The following is a 21,684-nucleotide window of genomic DNA, read 5'->3' on the forward strand; positions in this document are numbered from 1 at the left end:
TTATGTTTTTATTGGTGATAAAATTACGCTCTAAGTTCTTTTTATGGTATATTATTGTGGATGTACTGATTTCTTACAGTACCGAACAATAATATAATTATAGCATGCACACAATATAATAATATATGCGGAAAAAAAATATTGGAATAGATTAATTTTGCATGCATGCTTGCATTCATGTATACATATACAGTACTATAATGAAATGATGAATTTGTCTTACAGAAGAGGAGAGTATTTTAAAGTAAAGTACTAGTAAGATAATCGTTGTTTTGTTTTGTCCATTGTTATATTATTACGTTGCTTTCTCTGAAAAAACGTTTCGATCATCAGACTTAATGGACTTTAATACAGGAAATATCTGTGTATCCAATATACTTTATCGCAAATAGTTTAGTTTGATTTTTTTTCTGTTAGGTGTTATTGAAAAGTGATTTTACTTTACATAAACTTAACTATATATCAACTTGTGCTTCAATGATAAAAAGTTAATTAATATTTTGACACTTGCAACGCAAAGTATATTATACATAAAGAAACATTCAAAAGTATATACCGTATATAAAATATTATTTCCTGATTCCATTTATAATTTTAAATTTAGCTCACTTTTTAAAAACTAAATACAGTAGTATTTAAAAATCGTAATTTAAACGCTTTCATTATATTAATGATCTTTACCTGTATTACTAAATTTTGAAATTTTATGATAATTTAATATTATTTAATGCCTTATAATATGTTATATATAAGGCATTATAATATGTATACATATTATAATGCCTTATAATATGTTAAAATCAAATAATGAGTTTTTCATATCAAAATTAAGTTGAAAATTATAGAAACTTCACAGTGTAAGTGGTGCTACTCGCAATTTACACTGTAAAGTTTTAACGCTTAATTGAAATATGTACCAAAACCAGACTGGAAATAAGAATTTCGGTAAATAACAGTCCTTAGTTTACAGTTTCCATTTTCAGCAACAGCTCTTTGCTATCACAATTTATATCACTAGCGCCCTTCGGATAGTGTAACGTTAAGGATCCCTTGTTATTTTGAAAAATCCTGATTTGAATCGGATTCCGTTGTGCCAGTATATCCGATGTCGCCCTCACGATTCAAATGAGAATTAGTTTTTCATCTTTTTATCCAAATTGCATGACCGTTATTCAGATTGCTCATGTGAATGAAATTGAAACCAGCGATATAACCATAGTTTGTAGCCTTCGGAATAAAATTCGTAAGTAAAATAAATACGAGTTATGCGCAAATAAAATTTGAAATTCGGATTTTTATTGTTGTGCATTCCTCTTTTTATTAGACTATATACTTTAAATTTAAGCAATACCAAATAGAGTCATAATTTTAAATTTGTATGAATTGAACAGTACGAGGCAATGTCGATATTGTTAATATCAATTTAAAATGTCAAGTCAACTTTGATAAACTCCTGTTATAGAATTAAAACATTTTAAACAAATATATTTATTTGTGTAAAATGTTTTGTTTAAAGTATTGTACAGCAGGCTATATATGTGAATAATCTCATGTCATCATGAGATAGATTTATGATTATTGTCTGTCCGGAAGACATGAGATGCACTTGTACCGTTGATGAAAGTTTTTCGGAATATCTCTCTCTAATGTTAAATTTTCTCGAAGAAGAAAACACGGAAGATAAATAAGATTTGTTGAAGACTGACTAGTCGTGGATTTAGGAAATTGGAATATAGGAAGAGCAAGTAATCAGTTTTATGATATGACTATTATTCATAGCCTACATAATAATGTCATTTGTTTTAATAGACGATGAAACATATGCTGAAAATGAGAATATTAATTTATTTCTAGATGAAAAATTCGTTATAGTTTAATCTTTGATATTATGATAGATCTTTATTTGTCAGGAACACCATCATTCTGGTATTAGTAAAGAGAAGGTAACAAACATTCGATACGTATGTGTCAAATCAAGTAAAATTTTATGCGTAATTATTAAAACTATTAGGTTTGGAGAACTCTTGAACACTAGATAATTTTAAACCTTCTTTTCTTGACAAGATGAATATGCAGTGTTATTTATCATTTAAGTTTTGCGTTAATAAATTAACTATCAAATTAAATATATTAAAAATAAATATAAGTCGTTGTAAAATCTTATTCAAAATTTATAAAGATATTGTATAAAATCTCATAGTCATGCTTCTTAATTTATGAATACAGTGCTACATAAAAATATAAACATAAGCCTATATAAAATAAGTATATAACTATATACATATTTGATATAATAAAAACGAATTGCATTTTATAATATAAATCAAATATTTTTATATGATTACAATAAAATCGGTTTTTATATGGAGTACAAAAATATTTTATTTGAAAATGAAAATTGAATGAATCTTTTACTTTCCTCTCCCGGAAAAAGAAGGACAATTTTTCGTTTTAGTCATCAGATTCACTCTTCTTATAAAATATCGTGCTCTATATTTATTTAAGTATAGATTAGATAGATTAAAATTTTTAAATACAAATTATAATCTATAAAAGGAAAAAGGCAGATGTTATAAAGTTTTTATAGACTTGGATAAACGAAGCGGATCACGGGCGACTTCAAATTTAAGTTTTTGAACACCTGTGTTTGAAATATGTTTAGTCATCGTTGCGTATCATAATTTTTTCCACTTTTTCTATAAAAAAAAAGAAAGAAAAAATGATATTCTTATTTAATATTATATATTTACAAGTTACTTTTTTCTATTATTATTATCGATATACGATATTAAACAAATGATAAAATATAATTATATGTTAAAAAGTTGTTTAATATACAAAATTATTTTATTAATTTTTTTAGTTTCTAATTTCTCGTATATTGATGCCACCTTACAGGCCTGCAGTGTTAGAACAGTCATATTTTTCATATTTTATAACGACAACATGTGTTCTTGAATTTTATTCTAAAAAGTGACATTAAAATATATATATAAATCTATACATTTGAAATAATTAACATTAAATTATTTTTCTAAAAGATTTTTAAAATGATTTTCTGAACATTTTAATATTTTTATTAGAAATATATGAATAATTTGAACCTTTTTTTTTAAAAATCGTTTCATTTTAAAACGAGATTATATTTTATACCTAATTTCATATTGTATAAGAAAATTATATTCTTAACTTATCAAGTTTTAAGAATAAAAATAAATTTTAGATTTTTAAAATTTTTAAATTAACATATTTAACCTTGCGTTAAAGAATAAAGTAATAATACATTACTATTTAAATTTAAAAGTAAAATAATATGAAATGTTAGTGTTTTATGATAATTAGCGTTATTTAAAATGAATGATAGTGTAAAATTGTAGAAAAGAGGAATATTATAATCATAGGGTTCTTTTAAGTAACTTACAGGCAGCTTAGTAAACAAACCAATAAACTCACTTATACCTTTGGTTTGCTTACTTAGCTACTTATCACTTAGAAGCACCCATAGAATCAGCTTCATCATGAATTTATATGATTCTGCTAGCAAAAAAATAATTACCACTGATATTACAGTGTAATTAAACTATACTTGCATTTGGTTATTTTTTATTAACTCGAATTTAGTCATTAATATGATATTGTAATTGTATTATGATACGAAATGTTACGAATGTGATTTCGATAAAAATTTATTTAAATGGTAAAATCCTTTAAATACATATAAGTGGATGCAAAAAATTTTCGAGAAATTCTTAAGTTAAAGATTTGTTTAAATACCATCGATTCAAATGTCACAAAAATGAATATTTGAATATATACATTTTCAGAATAAATCTGAAAAATGACATGCCATTGTTATATTTTTAATTTAGAAAAATGTTTTAAATTTAAGTGTTATATAATGTAACTTAAAATTTTAGATTTACATCATATGTGATGTAATGTTCAACATTTTGAAGAGAATTCTTTTTTTTTTCTTCAGTTGTTTTTATTGTTGTTTTTTGTTATTAATTACTAGTAATTCATCCAGCGGATAAGGTGTAAGAAAGTTAAATTACTGCATTATGAACAAGTAACGATTAAAACGCTTATTGTTTAATGTTTAAACACTGATTAAGACCGATGGGAGCTTTATCTGACGGTAATGATAATTATACTGACGTTTTGATTATAATAAGCGAAGTTTTAAAAATGTATTTTTCGGGGCATGCTGATTCTGATAATACTAAACGGCTGATAATATCTGCGATTTCAATAAGCGTATTGTACAAATACTCAAGATATAACGCGATTCTAATTTCTGTTAAAAATTGAAATCATAAAAATTCTATTTAGGTTATAACAGTTGAATGAATCAATCGTTTGTTATTTAGATTCCAATAAAATTGAATATTTTGAAAGTGTCTTTATTTTGACTTTGTATTAGGCTACAGTTTTGATCACGGTATGAATAAAAGAACGAAGCAATGAAAGTTCCGAGTGGCTTATGTAAATAAAATTTATGCGGGATATTTCGATTAAACTTCGATTATTTTTGTGTATTTTACTTACTAAACAAAGTTTGAAAAACCTTGGTAACTAATGGAAATGTTTTAATGTAAAAGTGATCTATCTGCTTATTTACTATCATATTGTCTTTGTCACCAAATATTTCGGTTCGAATTTATTTTTACATATTCAATTTCATAGTAGAAATATAACATTAAGGTTTTGGAAAACATTAATGACGCTATGGAAAATACATATTAAAAATCCTATTAGATAACGAGCAGAGCTAATGTAAAATAGATAAATTCAGGAACGAGACATTTGAAAACTTAAATTTTCTTTCATTTCTAATATTTTAATATAGGCTACAGTAATATCAGCAGAAGGCATATACGAAATTAATGCGTACTGTAATATGAAATGTTAATAGACAAAAGTAAAATAAATAAATTCTGTAACTGAGCATTGATCTGAAATTTTGCTAGGTATTTGCAGAAATAATACAGAATATTTTGAGTCCATATTTATAACATTCTCTATCAATGTAGGTATACAATGGATAGTTATCTGATAGAAACGATCAATCGAAATGTAGACTTTAAGAAAGTTTTTCAAGATCTTTTCCGCTCTGTGTATCTGATTATATTTTATCAAAATCGACATGTTATATTGTGTAATTGTAAGATTTATCTCCATTGAGCATAAAATTAGGAAAAAATTAGCCCAGTGGTTGCACGATAAAAATTTCGTTCTACTGTCTTGAAAGTTCCTAGCTTAGATTCGACTTGAATTCTACTAGTTTTGTGTAGGTAATTTGAGTCGAGATATTAATCTTCAACTCTTATCTGTTTTGGTTGATGTGATTATGGTTCCTTTATAGACTATATGGTAGGCGATATAATTACTGTTTGAGGATTGACAGTTATTTCAAAATTAGAAAAGTTGGAGCTGTCATTACGACCAATAAAATTTGAAGTGACACGATTTCTTTATTATAATTAACGATACATTTATATAGCCATTTTACACTCAGATCGAAAATAGCTTTTATCATAACTATGTGACTTATTTGCTGATATCATTGCAATTCGTTTGAAAATTAAATTATTTTAGTGTATAATATATGTAGCAAAATGGCTATCGTATTATTAATCGAAAATTTTTCAAGAGAAACGAAATATGAAAATAGACTGTAATGTTGACTGTGCTGTAAGTTTACCGCCATGGAAATCCATATTAAAGTTCGTATTCTGCGTGTGTATTTAGAGAAGTTTATATGAATCTAATTCAGTTCTTTTATCCACCTGATGACATATGAATAACACATACTATTATGAATTTGAAATTCTAGCAAGCTGTTTAAAATTGTATATTACTCGTGAAAATCGATAGTGAAATATTTGGTATGATCAAGAAAGTATTTAAAAATGATGATGTATCTGTGCACGTAGACATGGTTTACTTCCAAGAATAGCCAAAGTTCGGGAAAGCAAGAAAAATAATTTATGAATATTTTCATTGATAGAATATATGACCTAGGGCTATTGTGTAGTTAGAATCATATTATAACTTCAGAGTAAAAGTTGGTAATATTTTAAAGAGCTGTCTTAGAAAAGATGGGGAGAATCAAAATACATAATCTGCGACTGGATGAACCGTAACTGGATCATGAGGCTTCAGTAGTGTATGCATGTAATAAAAAATGCAGGCTACAATTGAAGAATTGATACGAATGCATGGGCTATGTACAGTACTATGCAACTTTTTTCTGTTTTCAGAAAAAAAATATGCAGCTTTGATAACTATGATTTTAATATTAGATTTTGATTTGAACAACAAATTATAAATCTATCATTTCAGCATCTCTAAAAAAAAACTTTCTGAAGTAGAGTTTTTTTAATAATTAAAGATGATAGGAATGCTAGAATCGATGTATTTCGTAATAAAAGCATTTTAAGTTTTGATTTACGCTATTACGTAATTCATTTGAATAAATTAAAAATTCATATGTAAATAGTGCATTCAAAAATTTTAGAGTCATCGTTACAAATTATCATATTAAATTCTGATTAGATTAACGAATGTCAAAACCTAATTATTGGGCAGAATGAATTAATGCATTGTGGAAATAACTACATCTTTTATTTTTAATTGCAATAGAAACCAGTCTCATTAAATTTTTTATGAAAACTAAAATTAGAATTTTCACTATTATTATTAAATCTATTCCACAACTCTACATCAAGAATAAGCATGATTTAGTAATTTTCTTTAAGAACAAAATGTTTTATAAAATATCTAGAATCTTTAGAATATCATATGAAATACCTTTGACTATAAAATAGATCAGATAAATATTCCCATTTACACGTTTTTCAATTTCAAACTGTTCAATGAAGTTATTGAAGTGGTCGTCCCATTCGCCTCTGTTACAAGAGATATAAATCTTTGTCCAACTATGTTTTTATACACACATTAAAATGAAAAGATCTTTCAAATTTTATCAAGCATTTATTATACTGTAAAATGAACGTAAAATCATGTTTATAAAAAATAGTCTGTGAAAATTGTCCAGTTTGTTTTTTATCGATTTTTTTCAATAGTAACTAATGGCAATAATTTAAGAAAATGTATATTAGGTAAATATACTGTGGTATTATTATATGTATAAGACTGCTTTGTTGCTGTTAAAATGTCAATCGTTTTATTTTTTAATCTTAATATAGAACAAGACAATTACTATTTGAAATGCATTTTCTAAAAGTTATTTGATAAAACTGAAGAATAAAAGTTTTGGTAGTTTGTACTTCGGAGTTGCTTAAGGATGGTGGTTCTTACTTTAAGACAGATTAGAAAAGATGTCGCGATGTTTATTTTTATAGATATTTTTATATAAATAAATGAATAGATGCATAATTCGACGCGTTAAAATAATGTATATTAAATTATGTTTGTTTCGAATTTTGTCTGCTAATTTTATATGTACCCGTTTATAGTTCTTGTGTTTTACACCTTGCGTGTATAAACTAATACGACTTGATAAGTCATACAATATTTCATTAAAATATTAAACATATACTTACCGGAACATTACAACTTGAAAACAAATATCTGATTTACAAATTTATTATATAATAAATCCGTCATGATAGGCTTATTGAAAATGTAACTGTCACATAGATACAATACAGATGATAGTAATTTTATTTTCATTTTGAGACATGTCAGTAGATGTTCAAAGTGGCTGAAATATCCCGAATTGAAGATTAAATATGGTTTAAAAATCTCAGTAATATTTCCCTTTTTTTTAAGACGAAAACGAATTTAAAAAAAAAAAGTTAAGTAGTTTCCGCTTTTAAGCATTCGATTATGAAAAGAACGATTCTTACAAATGAATATAACGAAAATTTATTATCGAAATATTTTCATTAAATAATTAATTTTATTTAACTATGTTAAAATTCACGTGTTTGTATTTATTTATTTATTGGCCAAAAATGCCTTTGCGCCAAAACTGTAATAACCTATTAACCATGATAATTAAATATGATTAGTTTTGGAATGCCTAATCCTATTCCGACCATATTAAAGTACGTTTAGCAATCAGTAACTCTTCCGACATCCATTCTTTTACAAAAATATTTTTTGATAGCCTATATATTACGAAATACTGTATTGTGTAGGAAAAAAAAGCATTTTTATAATGTTAAGTATATTCAAGCTTATGCGTATATGCCATTTTATAAATATAATATAATTACCAATTCCTTAGCTATTGTTTTATGTAATATTGTTTGTCCATTATTTGTAATCTAATTTGGAATAATTACACTAATTTTTAAATGATTTTTTATTTTATAAAAATCAAATAACTGATGATGATATTTAAAGAGTAGTCAATTTAAAAAACATTTAAAACAACTGTTCCGAATTATTTAACAATTTCATTTATAATTAAGATGATTAACATGAAACACTAATTAGTAGATACTCATTTTTATTAAACTTTGAAATGTATATTATTAGTAAAAAAATAATCTAAATAAATCTTTTTTCAATTTAGGGTAAAATTTTATATTACACAGGCACTTTCATTTTTTCCCATTCAAATTTCAGATACTTGATGATTGAAATGAGGGCTATGCGATGTCCTAAATTCAAAATTACGCGATATGGTGAAATTTTTATATCTATTTACAATTGTGGAATGAATTATAAGAATTAAATCACAGGAAATTAAGTATGCTAATTTCAATCGCGTCAGAGTTTACATTTTTTTTTTAATATTAATTTTTAAATATTGAATTAACAATTAAATTATAGTTTATATATGAAAGAAAAATTGTCTCAATTCTCAGTTATCTCAAGGTTCATCCTGTCGACCTTTGAGCTTTCTGTTCGTTGTCAGACGGAGTCAAAGGTTGACACAGGTATGTTGTTAAAGGCTACTGGTTACGGCAATTAGTTAGATATCGCAGAATTTTGTTGATTGTACATACGAATTTTATCAAATTTGTTCGATTTAATAAAGTGATATAGTAATTTTAACTGGCTAAAAATTTTGTTTTTTTTTTTTAATTTTATTTTACAAATCCGAATAATTTTTCGATTTTAATTAAATTTGCTAAGAATTTATGTCGTTTTTTTCGTCATTTTCATCACAATAACTATATTTAGCAATGACGCAAGCCAATTTTGCATGAAGAGAGGCTGGTAATTCGTATTGAGTAGTGAACCCAATTTCGGTGCCAGAAACCCCTGCGTCATTGCTATAAGGATGAGGAGCTGATGCTTTATCGGAAGGGTAATGTTTACGATAGATATTAAGATCTTCCAATGTATCTTCATCTTTTTCATCTATCCACGAATATCGAACAGCTTGGGTTGACGTCTTGCATACCGTTGGAGCATCCACATTTGCAAACATTAAACCTGTAGGATCCATTTTCTGAGCTGCCAATTCTTTTATTTCTGGTTCGACTTCCAATTCATCGACTTCTTTCGAATCTTTATCTTTAATTCTTATACTTTTGAGTTTATTATTCTTCTTAGACTCTTCTGATTCTCCTTTCTGTTTTGAGGGCCCAACCTTTTTCATGGGTTTTTCGCTTTCTCCAGTTTGAATGGCATCAGTTTTTATACCTTCACCTTGTTCATTCATCACTCCGGCGCTCACAAGCTTTTTCATCAGTGACTGTTTTTCCATCTGTTTTTGAACTTTTATTAAATATTTTTTCACCAAAGTCATTTTCGTTCCCACTTCTTCAATATTTTTTTTCACTTGCATAGTCTCTTCTTTGATTTGCTGGTAACTTTCTTTGGTATCGTTTATTAGGTTTTCTTGTACTATTAATTCATCCATAACTTTATTTATTTGTCCGTGCTTTTCTTCTAAAAGTTTGTAAGTGCCTCGCAACAAAATTTTTAGATGATTCACTAACTCATTTGCCATTTTGCATTTTTTACTTAAATCCTCGATAATTGGTCGAATATGATTTTCAATATCAGCTAATTTATCTTGAACGGCTTGATTTTCATTTTTTATCAGTTCTGCTTTATCTGCTAGGGCTCCACCTGATTTTTTTTTAATCCTTTGTTGCTCATCTAACTTTTGTTCTAGTTCCTCTTTTTCTTTTTGAATCCTATTATGTTCTGTTTGTAAATCGTCCAAACCTTCTCTTAAAGCAATCAATTCATTCCGCAAAACTTCAGCTTCTGTTTTACTAGCAACATTCTCAAAACTTTCCTTCAGTTTTGTGATATTTTTTTTCAAATTTTCTTTAGTAGCGATTAGCTGTTCTTTTTCGGCTAAAAGTCTTTTTACATGTACTTTTAACTGTTCGCATTGCTCTCTCTTTTTTTGAGCAATATCTTGCTGACGATTAAGCCATGATTGAATATCTCCCAACTGATTAGCAGATAACTGCATAGCTGCTACAATATCTGGAACAGGTAAAGGTTGATCTTCTGTTTTTCCCTCATCTTCAATTTTTTGCTCGTGTAGTTTCGATGTAGATTTATGAATACCGATTTCTGATTGATATTTTTCTCCCTTTTTATGATGATGCCGTTTCTTTGCCTTTTCTCTTTGAAATAAAACTTCATCTGTTTCCAATAAAATAGGAACAGTTCTCTCGGTTGGAGTTTTATGCTTTCTTTTCCTTTTGCGTTTTATATCTTCTGTCTCTTCGCTTTCATCTGTAGTTGTGCTATTCTTCGATTCTTTATCATCATTAAATGTACTTATACCACTTCTAGCATATTGCTCTAAGATATTTATTACTAGTGTATTTCCCACAATCGAGGCATAATCAGAAGCAGTCCATCCCTTGGCGTCTTCTGCAGTTACATCTGCCCTATTCTTCAGAAGAAGCGATATCATAGGAAAATAACCTTTCTTACAAGCGAGCATGAGAGGGGTTCTCAGTTTTTTATCTTTTGATTCCACACTGGCTCCATGATGTATAAATTTTTTTGCTAGCTTAACGCGTTTAGTTTCAGCTAAGATGTGAAGCGCAGTAATTCCATTTTTATTAGCAGTATTAACTTCAGTTGTATACTGAAGTAGATATTGTGCAACATCGTATTGGCCAGTATTGAGCGCTATATGAATCGCTGTATTTCCTCCTCTGTCTTTCAGATTAACATCTGCATCTGCTTCGATCAGCGAATGTACGGTTTTTTCATGATAACCCTCAATGGCTTTTATTAGTGGAGTCTTCCCATTGATATCCTGATCATTTACATCAGGATCTTTTTCAAGCAGCATTTCAATGACTGCAATATTTCCTTTTGCTGCTGCCAAATGTAATGGACTTCGATTTTCATCATCTTTGCTGTTCACGGGTATTGACTTCAAACAATTCCTAACATCGCTCTCGTTACCCAACCAACATGCACGATGCAACTTCGTGAAATTTTCTTTCTGGTTTTTGATGTCTACAATATAACCAGCATTGGATTCTGGTACAGGAGGTGCTGCCATAGTTCTTATTTAATGGTTTATCTCACAGAAATCTTTCAAGAAGTGTCTTCAAATCTTTATGCTTTAGTATGTTATTATCCAAAATCGAAATTAATTACTTTTATAATTTTTTTTTCACGAGAAAAATAAAAATACAGGTAGTTAGCACTCACAATTACTTTAAAATGTTTGTCAGATAGCATATGTGAACAATAATGGGTTTGTTTTCTTATCAATTGTTGAAACAATTACTGATGTTACAATGCATTGATATAAATTACGTTTAGTTTGCATTGTTATCAGATATAAATATTTAAAAAAATTTAGCCCTATGAGTAACTAAGATGGTCTGTGTTTTGTATACCACAATGGATGGCAGCTAGTGATAAAGGACGGGACCAACATATCTGGATCAATTCATCCATGGAAATTTCTGAATCGGCCCAAACTCCAATCTGGATTTTCCTCAGTGGCATGCTGATTTCTATACTTCCTCCTCCAATTGTCCATCTAATATATCCTATTAGAATAAATAGTAAACATTTTATATCCGCTTAAGGAAAAATATAGTAAAAATTATATCTAATTTTATTTATATACAGTATGTATTGAATTCAGGGGTGAACGGAGGGGGCGGAATTTTTTGGCATTAAAAAATTTCAAATTGTTTTAATAATAAGAAAAGTAACATTATCAACTGTTCCGAGAGTTAACAATTACAAGAATTATATGACTGTCATTGAAAAATGCTGTGTAAATAGATTTGATGTTTATTGTGTATTTCCCAAAGGAAGAGCGGCAACTGATAGACCGCCCCGGGTGGCTCAAACTGTAGCTACGCCACTGATTGAATTGATTGGAATTTGATGGGAGAATAAATATATACTGTATAAGACAAACATAATATCCTCATCAACAGTAATACTGTATTAATAAATAAATCCCGTGGCAAGTAGGATTGCCAACTGTTCGGAATTTCAGTTATTTTTTAAAACCTTATTTGAAAATGTTTTGAAAAAGGAATGTGGAGGATTTTTTAAATTGTCCCTTTTTCCTTACGAGAAGTTGGTACCACTAATTGTAATCCAAATTATTTTCATATCCGTTCATTTGAATTCCCCCCTACTTTTGTCTCTGCCCCGAAAACACTAAGAGGGTTTTTTAAATCATATCCATTGCCACCAGACCCAAATTGGCAGCGGCAGAGAGGTGAGGGACGGAGCTCGACATGTCCGTCCATGAAAACTTCCTGGGATTTTTCGACTCATCCATATTCGCTTCTGAATCCTTAGAGTGGTAAAATGACACCTTAACCGAAGCGGTTAAGGTGTCTCAACATCATCATCAAGGGGTGGAGGAAAGGTTCCCAAATTGTAGGTTTTCTTTTGCCCACCACTTTTTTCAAATTGCGGGTTTTTTTTCTTTTTTTGACATTATGTTCGAAATGTTTCTCGGAAAGTTACCAAGCCTAGGAGCAACTTGTACTAATTTTATGAATCGTTATAAATTTCATATACAGATTTTCAGCAATATTCACTTAGAATGAATTTGACTATAAAAAATAAAGGAAGACAAATAGTTATAATTTTTTCTGTCTTAATGTCTATCATAAATAACGAAATGTATTTCAGAAAAAGTGAATAATGATATATTGACATAAGAGATTCGGAAATGTTTGATTTCTTAGTATAATTTATAATGAAATACTTAATGATTTTTGGATTGCGACAGATAACTAATAAAGTAATTGAAGAAACTAAAAGCAAAATTTCAAAATAATTTTATAATTTAGTGGAAAATATTTGGAATAGCCCTTCGCAGTAGCGTTGAGGCGCCCTAATTTGCCCTTATCTCGTCGATCAGTTATGTAACTGGAGAAAAAAATTGTTTGAAATAGATAATTTATATTTATTCGTGATAAATATATCTGCATGAATTGGACGAAAGCTTCGAAGAATCCATCACAACTGTTTTCCGGGTTAGAAATAGCAGAGTATAAGTTGAAAAAGTACGATCGTTAGGAAAGATCTCCCTAACAATGAGGTCAAAAAATTACTTTTTCTCATGTCTTTATATAAAGCACAGTAAACCTTTTACTTTTAATTGGAATTTAATTCCTGGAAAATCATCGTAAAGTGAACCTTGTCTTCCGTGTAAACTCGGTGTCCTAAATTGAAATTACGTTCCTGAAATAATAGTTTTAATTTATATAATGCCATATAAAGATGGCTAACACAAAATATGACACTGAAATACCGCATTTAATACAACTGTTATAAAATTTTTCATCTGTCATAAAATCGGTAGTTGTAAAACGAGCAGTCGTAAAACGGAGATCATCTGTAATTCGTAAGTCGATCTGTTATGCCTTTATTTGATTTTAAAAAAAAAGAAATACACAAAAATATTCAAAATAATTAAAAATACAACTATTTGAAATAAAATATTTATTTATGGGATATCGATAAGCAATAGTGGATCTAGAAAACTTGGTGCAGAAAGGAAACAATATGCCTAACAAAATTTTTCACTAGGGACTGTGATAAATGACGTCCACACTGGAGAGGGGGGTTATGACAAGTCGGACAAGAAGAGGGGAGGAATTGAACTTTAATAGACGTCCGTTTTATTTCATTCAATATTATAGCTTATGCATTTTATTATTCATAAAGTGATAAAGGTTTTGATGGGATCGAGTTTTGTTGGAAATGGGGAGTGGGTTACGGAAACTTGGACAAACTGGGACAATGAGTAAAAGTTTCAAGAAACATGCGGACGTAATTTATGGACAGTCCCATAGCTAGGTACAGTACCCCACTTTACACATCATTTCAATAATTTAAGCAGCAATAGTTACTGAGGGATTAAAAAAAGCCTTAAAAATATTTTATAAGAATATGAAATGCTTCAGATTATAAACACTTTAACAAATAAAAACTAGAGGATATGACTACAAGTTATGTCTTAGTAGAACTGTGGAATACTCTTCCGAAATTTATCTATTTACAATTGTAAACGAATGAGCTATACTCTGGTGCTACTGTATATTAGAAAACTACTGATTATATTGGAGCCATCAAATAATTACTGTTATCTGCAATTATCTTGTTTTGTTTGCTTTTATTAATGGTTTGACATGAATTTTGGAAGAATTAAAAATAAATAAATAATTCCATAATTTGTTTGCTTTTGCACTGAGGTGCACTGAAATGTGCACCTCAGTGCAAAAGCAAACAAATTATGTGTATTTTATTGCATCATCTTCAAAAAGATCCAAAGTTATGGAAACAGTAGGTTGCATGTTTTTAAATTTCGGAAATCATCAAAAATACGTACGTTTGCTCTTTGCATTTTCATATGACTGATCATACATTGCCAGATAAAACATATTTCAAAAGTATTGCATGAATACAATGGTAAAATATTATTTAATTAAATATCACTTTATAATAGTTTGGATTAATATGTATAATAGGTTGTTTGATATCATTTACTGTCATTTAATTTGTAGGCTATCTTTATTCAATAGATTAAATATTTATATTCAAAAAAGGGACTCAGGTAATAGAGCACCAAATAAAGCAGCTTTTATTTTTGTTTAATTCAAAGTTTAATCTTGAATTCAAAGACAATAAATTCATTGGAATTTTCTGAAAATTTTACTGAAGCAGAGCGTTAGCGAAGCTTCTGTGAGGCTTACAGAATCGTGTTCGTTCTCAAAATCCGTTCGATAGATTTTGATTTAACGTTGCCATTTTCAATTAATTGCGATGCGGAATCCAAAACGGTAATAAAAATGGGGTCCATGACTTTTTTTTTTCGGATATAAGGTCGTTTCACGAGCGCGCACGACAAAGCGATATTGTATGAATCGTGCGACTTTATCGTGCGATTTTCACGGTCGCTAGCACGTTTTGTTTGGGCTTATAGAATTGAGTTCATTCTCAAAACTTAATGGATCGATTTTGATAAAACTTTGCCATTTTCCATTAATTGAGACGAAGGATCCAGAAATATAATGTGGGTCCATTTAAATTTAAAAAATCCAACAACCGAATCGCTTAACTTTCCCGGCTATATTTGAAATTTTGGTGGTGCTATCCATTACGATATTTCATTTAAACACCTGTTTACAATTTTAATTATTATAATGTGGAAAAAAGCTTAATTTGAGGGTAGGGATGGGTTTTATAAAAATTGTGAATGTTAATAACGAGTAAAATCGTCATTAACTCCGACCCTACTCCAGATACGACACTTTATCTCCCCATCCCGTCGACCTTAAACCACCAAAATTTAATAACATGAATCTTTCTAATAGACAAATCTTTCCGCAAAATTTCAGAAATTTTCGAAAGCACAGTAATTATTAAGCTTCAAAGAAGGTAAACAAAATCGTGCCACACACAAACACAGTAACATCCATACATAGAGAAAAAACTTTGAATGTTTTTGCATTTCTTGAGGTTTCAAGGTCCCTTCTAAGTCCAAAAATGTAAAAATGTTGGTGGGAGTCATTTCTTGATAGATTACCATACTTTCCCTCTCTTATTTATTTATAACAGAGCCAGGAAAATAAAAATAGGAGTCCATGACTTCGTTTTTGATACACATAAGCATTACATTATTACAGTAGAGTCTCAAAAACTCGGTACTCGATAACCCGGCAGTCCAGATAACTCGGCCAAACCCTGGCAGGGCAAAAAAATCCTTAGTTAATTAATTTTCATTATAGACAGCTTTATGCCTCATAAAGTATTTTTCTGAGGTCTGTCTTATCTGGTAGATTACTGTACACAGTGTATTCATTAATTTTCATTTTCATGTAGTAAAGGCTCTATGCCTTCATAAAGGACACTGAGAGTGCTCATGCTGTCTGATGTGACGAGCGCACCTTACAGAATTTAGGCCTAGGGATCAAAAATAAAAAACAGTATTATGTGTGCCTAATGGAAAATAGGTGCAAAAAATGAACAAAGCACAAGAACAAAGCAATCTCCATCGATTGCTTTGTTCTTGGAGTGTGTCTCCTGTGGCCTGTAGGTATGAGGATAGACTCTTTTGTGGCTGCAGGTGCAAAGTTTACCTGTCTGCAACTATTGTGTACAAGAATTGCTTCTTCTGTGTCTAACAGGTGTAGAGATCACTTCTTTGCTTCTGGCTCCACTTCAATTCTATCACAATATGACAAAGTTGCTTGAAGTCCTAGTTATTTTAAGATTGGTATAGCAGTGTTGAGTTTAATAACAACAGATGTTTTTGACAACTTTTTCTGACTAATTCTTTTGTATAGAGATGTTGTTTCAATATGATTTATTGTTAAATAATAACGACACTTAGCAAAATTTGTTATATATGTTATTTTTACTGGTTATGCAAACACTAGAAATTCATAGAAAATATAATTTGCACGTTGAAGGAACAGCAGCATTGAATTTTGCTCTAGATGTTATTTTTTTTGGTTATGCAAACACTAGAAATTCATAGAAAATATAATTTGCACGTTGAAGGAACAGCAGCATTGAATTTTGCTCTAGCAGCTGAATTTTGAAGGACGTTTTTTTCTCAAATTGAAACGGCATACTCGGGACAGTATGTGCTATATGGTGGAAAGCCTGTTTTTCTACCTTGAATGGTACCGGGCCCAATCTGGATGACCCAAATTCCAAATGATTGAACAATTTACTAATGACATAAATAACAGTTTATATATTTTTAATTTCTTCTCCATTGTAATAATCACTTTTTTTTAGATATCATTTTTATGATATTGCTTTCTTCACAAAAGATTGAAGGTGANCTCTTATTATTAATGATTTTATGTTTGTCTGTTCTATGTTGTATTTTAAATTTAAATGTGTTTGTTCCTATCATTTTAAATTTATGTTCTATATACTATTCTTAGCACTTGTAACATATTTCATGTTGAGTGAAATTAACTTTGTCGCATTAACTGGATCAATAACCATAACTAAGTACAACTAAGGGACAAAAATCCTGCAACAAGCGATTTTCTTAAACTTTGAATTTTTAAAAATAATTTTAATGTAAATTTGATTAGATTTCTTTTTATTTGGCAACAAGCAATTTTTTGAACCTCAGTAACTTTTACTGAGGTTCAAAAAAATTGCTTGTTGTAGGATTTTTGCCCTTTGGTTATATACCAATCCAAACCTTTATAATACCAGTAAATAATTTAATGTAAATTCAACAAACATTTTTGATCTTGTGTAAGATAAATTATTTCATACTGAAGATGGCTCAATTAGAGTTGAATATGTTCCTGAGATGAAATGTTTTGGTTTCCTTAACAAGCAGTATTTAGGATTATTGATAGTTATGATACCAACTTTTATGTTAATATCATGCTTCCTTATTTTTACTGGTAAATTTTTCTATAATATTTTTGTGAAATGATTATTACATTAAAACTCATGAGGTTAGTCTATGAGTCTGCAATCAAACCATCAGCTCTGACCTCCTTTTACGTTTTTGTTATCATTCCACACAAAATTAAATTGTTTGCTTTGCAAAGGAGTATGGTTTCTCCTTTGATAAAATGTTATATTATCAAGTTTAGAAGAAATAAATCATTTAAAGTGATTTTTTTAAAGATATATCTAACATCTGTTTCTTACCATTGGATTTGTATATATTTATACTGTTAAACACAACAATATATTGATACTATTAGGGGCAGTCAAATGAAAACGAGACAGGTGGGAAAAAAGTAAGTAAACTGTTTATTATTTCAAAAGTAATTGCCATAACTGTTAATACATTTATCCCACTGTAAGAAAAGATGGTCAATACCTTCATAGAAAAATGTTTGCGGTTGCCTACGGAACCATGATTGTACCCTGGCATGCACCTTTTTGTCCGAAGCAAATTGACGGGCACGAATGTCTTTCTTCAGGCTCCAAAAATATGGAAATTGCATGGGGAGAAATCTGGACCGTATGGAGGATGTGTATGGACTATAGTCAAAACAAGTAGCATAGTCAAAACAACCTTGGTAACATGTGGGTGGGCATTATCCTGCAACAGAATGATGCTGTCTGTCAACATTCCTGGATGTTTGGATTTGATGGCACGCTTCAATTTTTTCAAATATTTCTATGTACCGCTGTGCATTAATTGTGACACCGTGTTCCAGAAAGTCAACAAGCAGCAGACCTCCATAGTGATGTTGGACGCACACACTACTTGCCGACCTCACTTTGAGCACGTCTAACAGACAAATGGCACAGCAGTGAATGTTCATGCTGTTCCTTCCTGATTCCCAATAGAGGGCACTTCTATATACACACCTACCTGCATTACCAACTTCCGTGCCACACTTGTTATATAGTCTGTCTCGTTTTCATTTGACTGCCCCTAATACTTTCAGCCACCATATTGTTAAGATTAAACTGCCTCATAGTTCATTTCAGGTACTAAAGAAGCAGCTTTGTTTAATTTTAACTTTTAAAAAATATATCTTATATAATTCTGCTAAGAGAGACATAAATTCAGTTATAGTAAATCCACTAACTTGGATTTCACAAATTTTTGCAAAAATTGTGTAGTCATTTAAAATTTCTTCACAATAGAAAAATTATAATGAAATAATTAATGAGTGTTCTCAATATCCAGAAGTCTTTGTGATACTGTGTATTATATTACTGTATTATTCAGTAAGTTACTAGACTATACTTTGCTCTATAAATTAGGTACAGTAGCATAATAGTTTCATAATATCAGTTCTGTATAGAACAAAGTATATGTGAAATAATTTATGTAAATATTTGACTCAAGGTATTTTGACAACTAGCATTTCCTGTTCCTAAACTTATATAATTCTTTAACATAGAAATGTTTGTAAAATTCTATAATTAAAAAAGTCTTCAATGCTTTAATTGATCAAATATTCCACTTACATATCTTTTATGAAGATGCAATATAGGTGACAAAATATAAGAGTTGCAAGATAAGGATGGATTACAAAACTGTCTGATAATCTAAACTCTCCCAATGTCCATTTTAACACATACTTTTGTACATAATAATGTAAATTTTTGATATATATGTTTAAAAGGAATCTCAAAAATGCATTTCAAACATTCCAATTGGACCCAGTTATGTAAAAAGCTATCAACTTTCAATATACTAAACTGAGTAAATTGCAGTTAGTTTTTTATTTTCAAACAAAATATAAACTGTGGATTTGTCACTGAGCTTTTTAAATACTTTAATAGTAGGTGTGCAGTTAGATTTTTTTTTTTCTGTAAAATGAAGATTAAACAATACCAAATTTGTATACAACTTCAACCCATTTTTGTACATCTGAGGATTAGTAGTTTTTTGCATAACTGAGCCTGATTGGTCTTTCGTAAAATCCAAAATTTTGCATAAAATCTGTATACAAAATATCACTATAAAATTTGTTTATTTATTTAATTTTACAGAGATAAAATTGTGACAACATAGAATTACTATTCCCTGAATAACAGGCATAAAAATACAACTCAGTAAAAACTGCGAAAAAAAAATTTTTTTAAGATACGTAACAATTTATAAGTACATAACATTTTTATAAAATAGTTTGAAATGAACAGAATGTAAATACTGTATAAAAACTTTCAAAATTGTATATATTAGTAATGCTACAATAAAAGAACAAATGACATAAATTATTTAATCAAAAATTAAGAAATTAAAATGGTGAGCATTTATTATTTTGTACAATATGTAGTGAAATTTTTGCAGGTTTTAAACTTTTAAAGGCATTTGGAAAGAAATCATCCAACATATGTCAAAAAGGGCTATTATGAGTTTTTTTAAAAAGAAAATTGTCTAAATTCCTCAAAAATTGAAAAAGCTTTTATTATTAAAACAAAGTTTAAAACAAAACAACACTTAAAAATTGATAACTGGAAGCAGAAGTGAAAAAAGTGGACAAATGCGAAACATAGCAAACAGCACCTTCGAAAAGCTAATTTTGTGAGTTCTGAAATTGAGAGTTAAGAGCTCTAAAATATGCAAAAATTCTGTATTTACAAATGAAATAAATATGTATTTGGTTACATACAATAAAATATTAGTGTAAATTTATTAATAGTCAAAATTTGCTTATTTGCGATTATTATGAAAATGTTTCAGATAATTTTATTTGATTTATATATTGTATATTTAATAGTTAAAAGTAACATAATTCTTTTTTAATATAAATGCAAACAAATTAATAAAATTAAGTGTAATATAGTATAGAATATGCTAAGTATTTAATTCAATATATATTCACTTTATTTCTTGAATTATTCAAAAACAAACAAGAAAATGTATTTAATTCAAATTTTTTATATTTAACTTGTTTTATTGATATTATGTTAATGATCTATTGATATAATTAATTTTATTCTTAATTAATATTTTATTTATTATTATTTGATATCAATAAAGAAAGAAATTAATTTTATTGTTTATATTTATTATCATATCACATATGTATCTTTGATTTGTTTTATTGATTGCGAAAGGGGAAATTCTTGATTACTTTATTAAAATTTAGTAAGTCTTAGTTTTATCTTGTGTTTTTATCTGCTATGATTCTCAGATACTGGATTATTTTTTTTATTATTATTTATGAAAGAAATTTAAGATACTGTTATCCCTTTTTTTATGTTCATATTATATGCCTGATGCATATTTATTTGAATAAAATAATCCCTGAATGAAAAAATAGTTTCATCAAAAATAAAATTTAAACTTCTGTAATGTTATATAATGTATAATATATTAAACAGATAACAACTTATGTCAGCTATAACAAACCATTATTCTAATTTTTTAATGTTTAATTGATTCTGTGAGAATATAAAAATTAATACAGTAAGTTAAATAAGTCAATAAGTTAAACTGAAATTTAGGAATTTTCACAAAGTAAAAATTCATATTAATTTGTTAATGGTTATTATTTAGACGTCAAGTTGATTTCTTTACACTTTTTAAGATTTTTTCATAAATGAAAAGTATTAAAATATTGATTGTATGACAATTACTAATAACAGTTTTTTTTATGAAATTCTAAAAACAATTAATAAATTAAAGTTACTTAAACAAAATGTTTAAAGATGATGTTATCTAATTGAACATGTATCATTTTAATCCATAAAATTTTTTAAAGAATAACTGATTCCAGTTTGATGATTAATAAATTAAGTTTTTTATAAATGATTGTTTACGAGTTAATAAGG

The 21,684-nt window shown here is 28.4% G+C and overlaps 2 protein-coding genes across 5 annotated transcripts in view; one reads left to right on the forward strand and one right to left on the reverse strand.

Annotated features, from left to right (window-relative positions):
• LOC111628425 (mushroom body large-type Kenyon cell-specific protein 1-like) overlaps positions 1-21,684 on the forward strand; it is a 165,178-nt gene that overhangs the window by 20,708 nt on the left and 122,786 nt on the right. The window contains exon 1 of one of the 4 annotated variants that reach the window (XM_023372204.1): positions 15,336-15,469. The exons of the other annotated variants lie outside the window; for them this stretch is intronic. The gene's annotated coding sequence lies outside the window, so the exon portion shown is untranslated. Of the gene's footprint in view, positions 1-15,335; positions 15,470-21,684 lie in introns of those variants that run through there. 4 annotated transcript variants of the gene reach the window in all.
• On the reverse strand, positions 8,400-11,718 carry LOC111628426 (POTE ankyrin domain family member B2-like). The gene is made up of 2 exons (XM_023372206.1): positions 11,623-11,718; positions 8,400-11,531 (listed from the first exon to the last, which is right to left on the reverse strand). The coding sequence occupies exon 2, from the start codon at positions 11,468-11,470 to the stop codon at positions 9,110-9,112; it is 2,361 nt and encodes a 786-aa protein (XP_023227974.1). The 5' UTR covers positions 11,471-11,531; positions 11,623-11,718; the 3' UTR covers positions 8,400-9,109.

This window comes from Centruroides sculpturatus, unplaced genomic scaffold (assembly GCF_000671375.1).
Source record: "Centruroides sculpturatus isolate CEXI.00-Female unplaced genomic scaffold, Cexi_2.0 scaffold557, whole genome shotgun sequence".
Classification (NCBI taxonomy): domain Eukaryota; kingdom Metazoa; phylum Arthropoda; class Arachnida; order Scorpiones; family Buthidae; genus Centruroides; species Centruroides sculpturatus.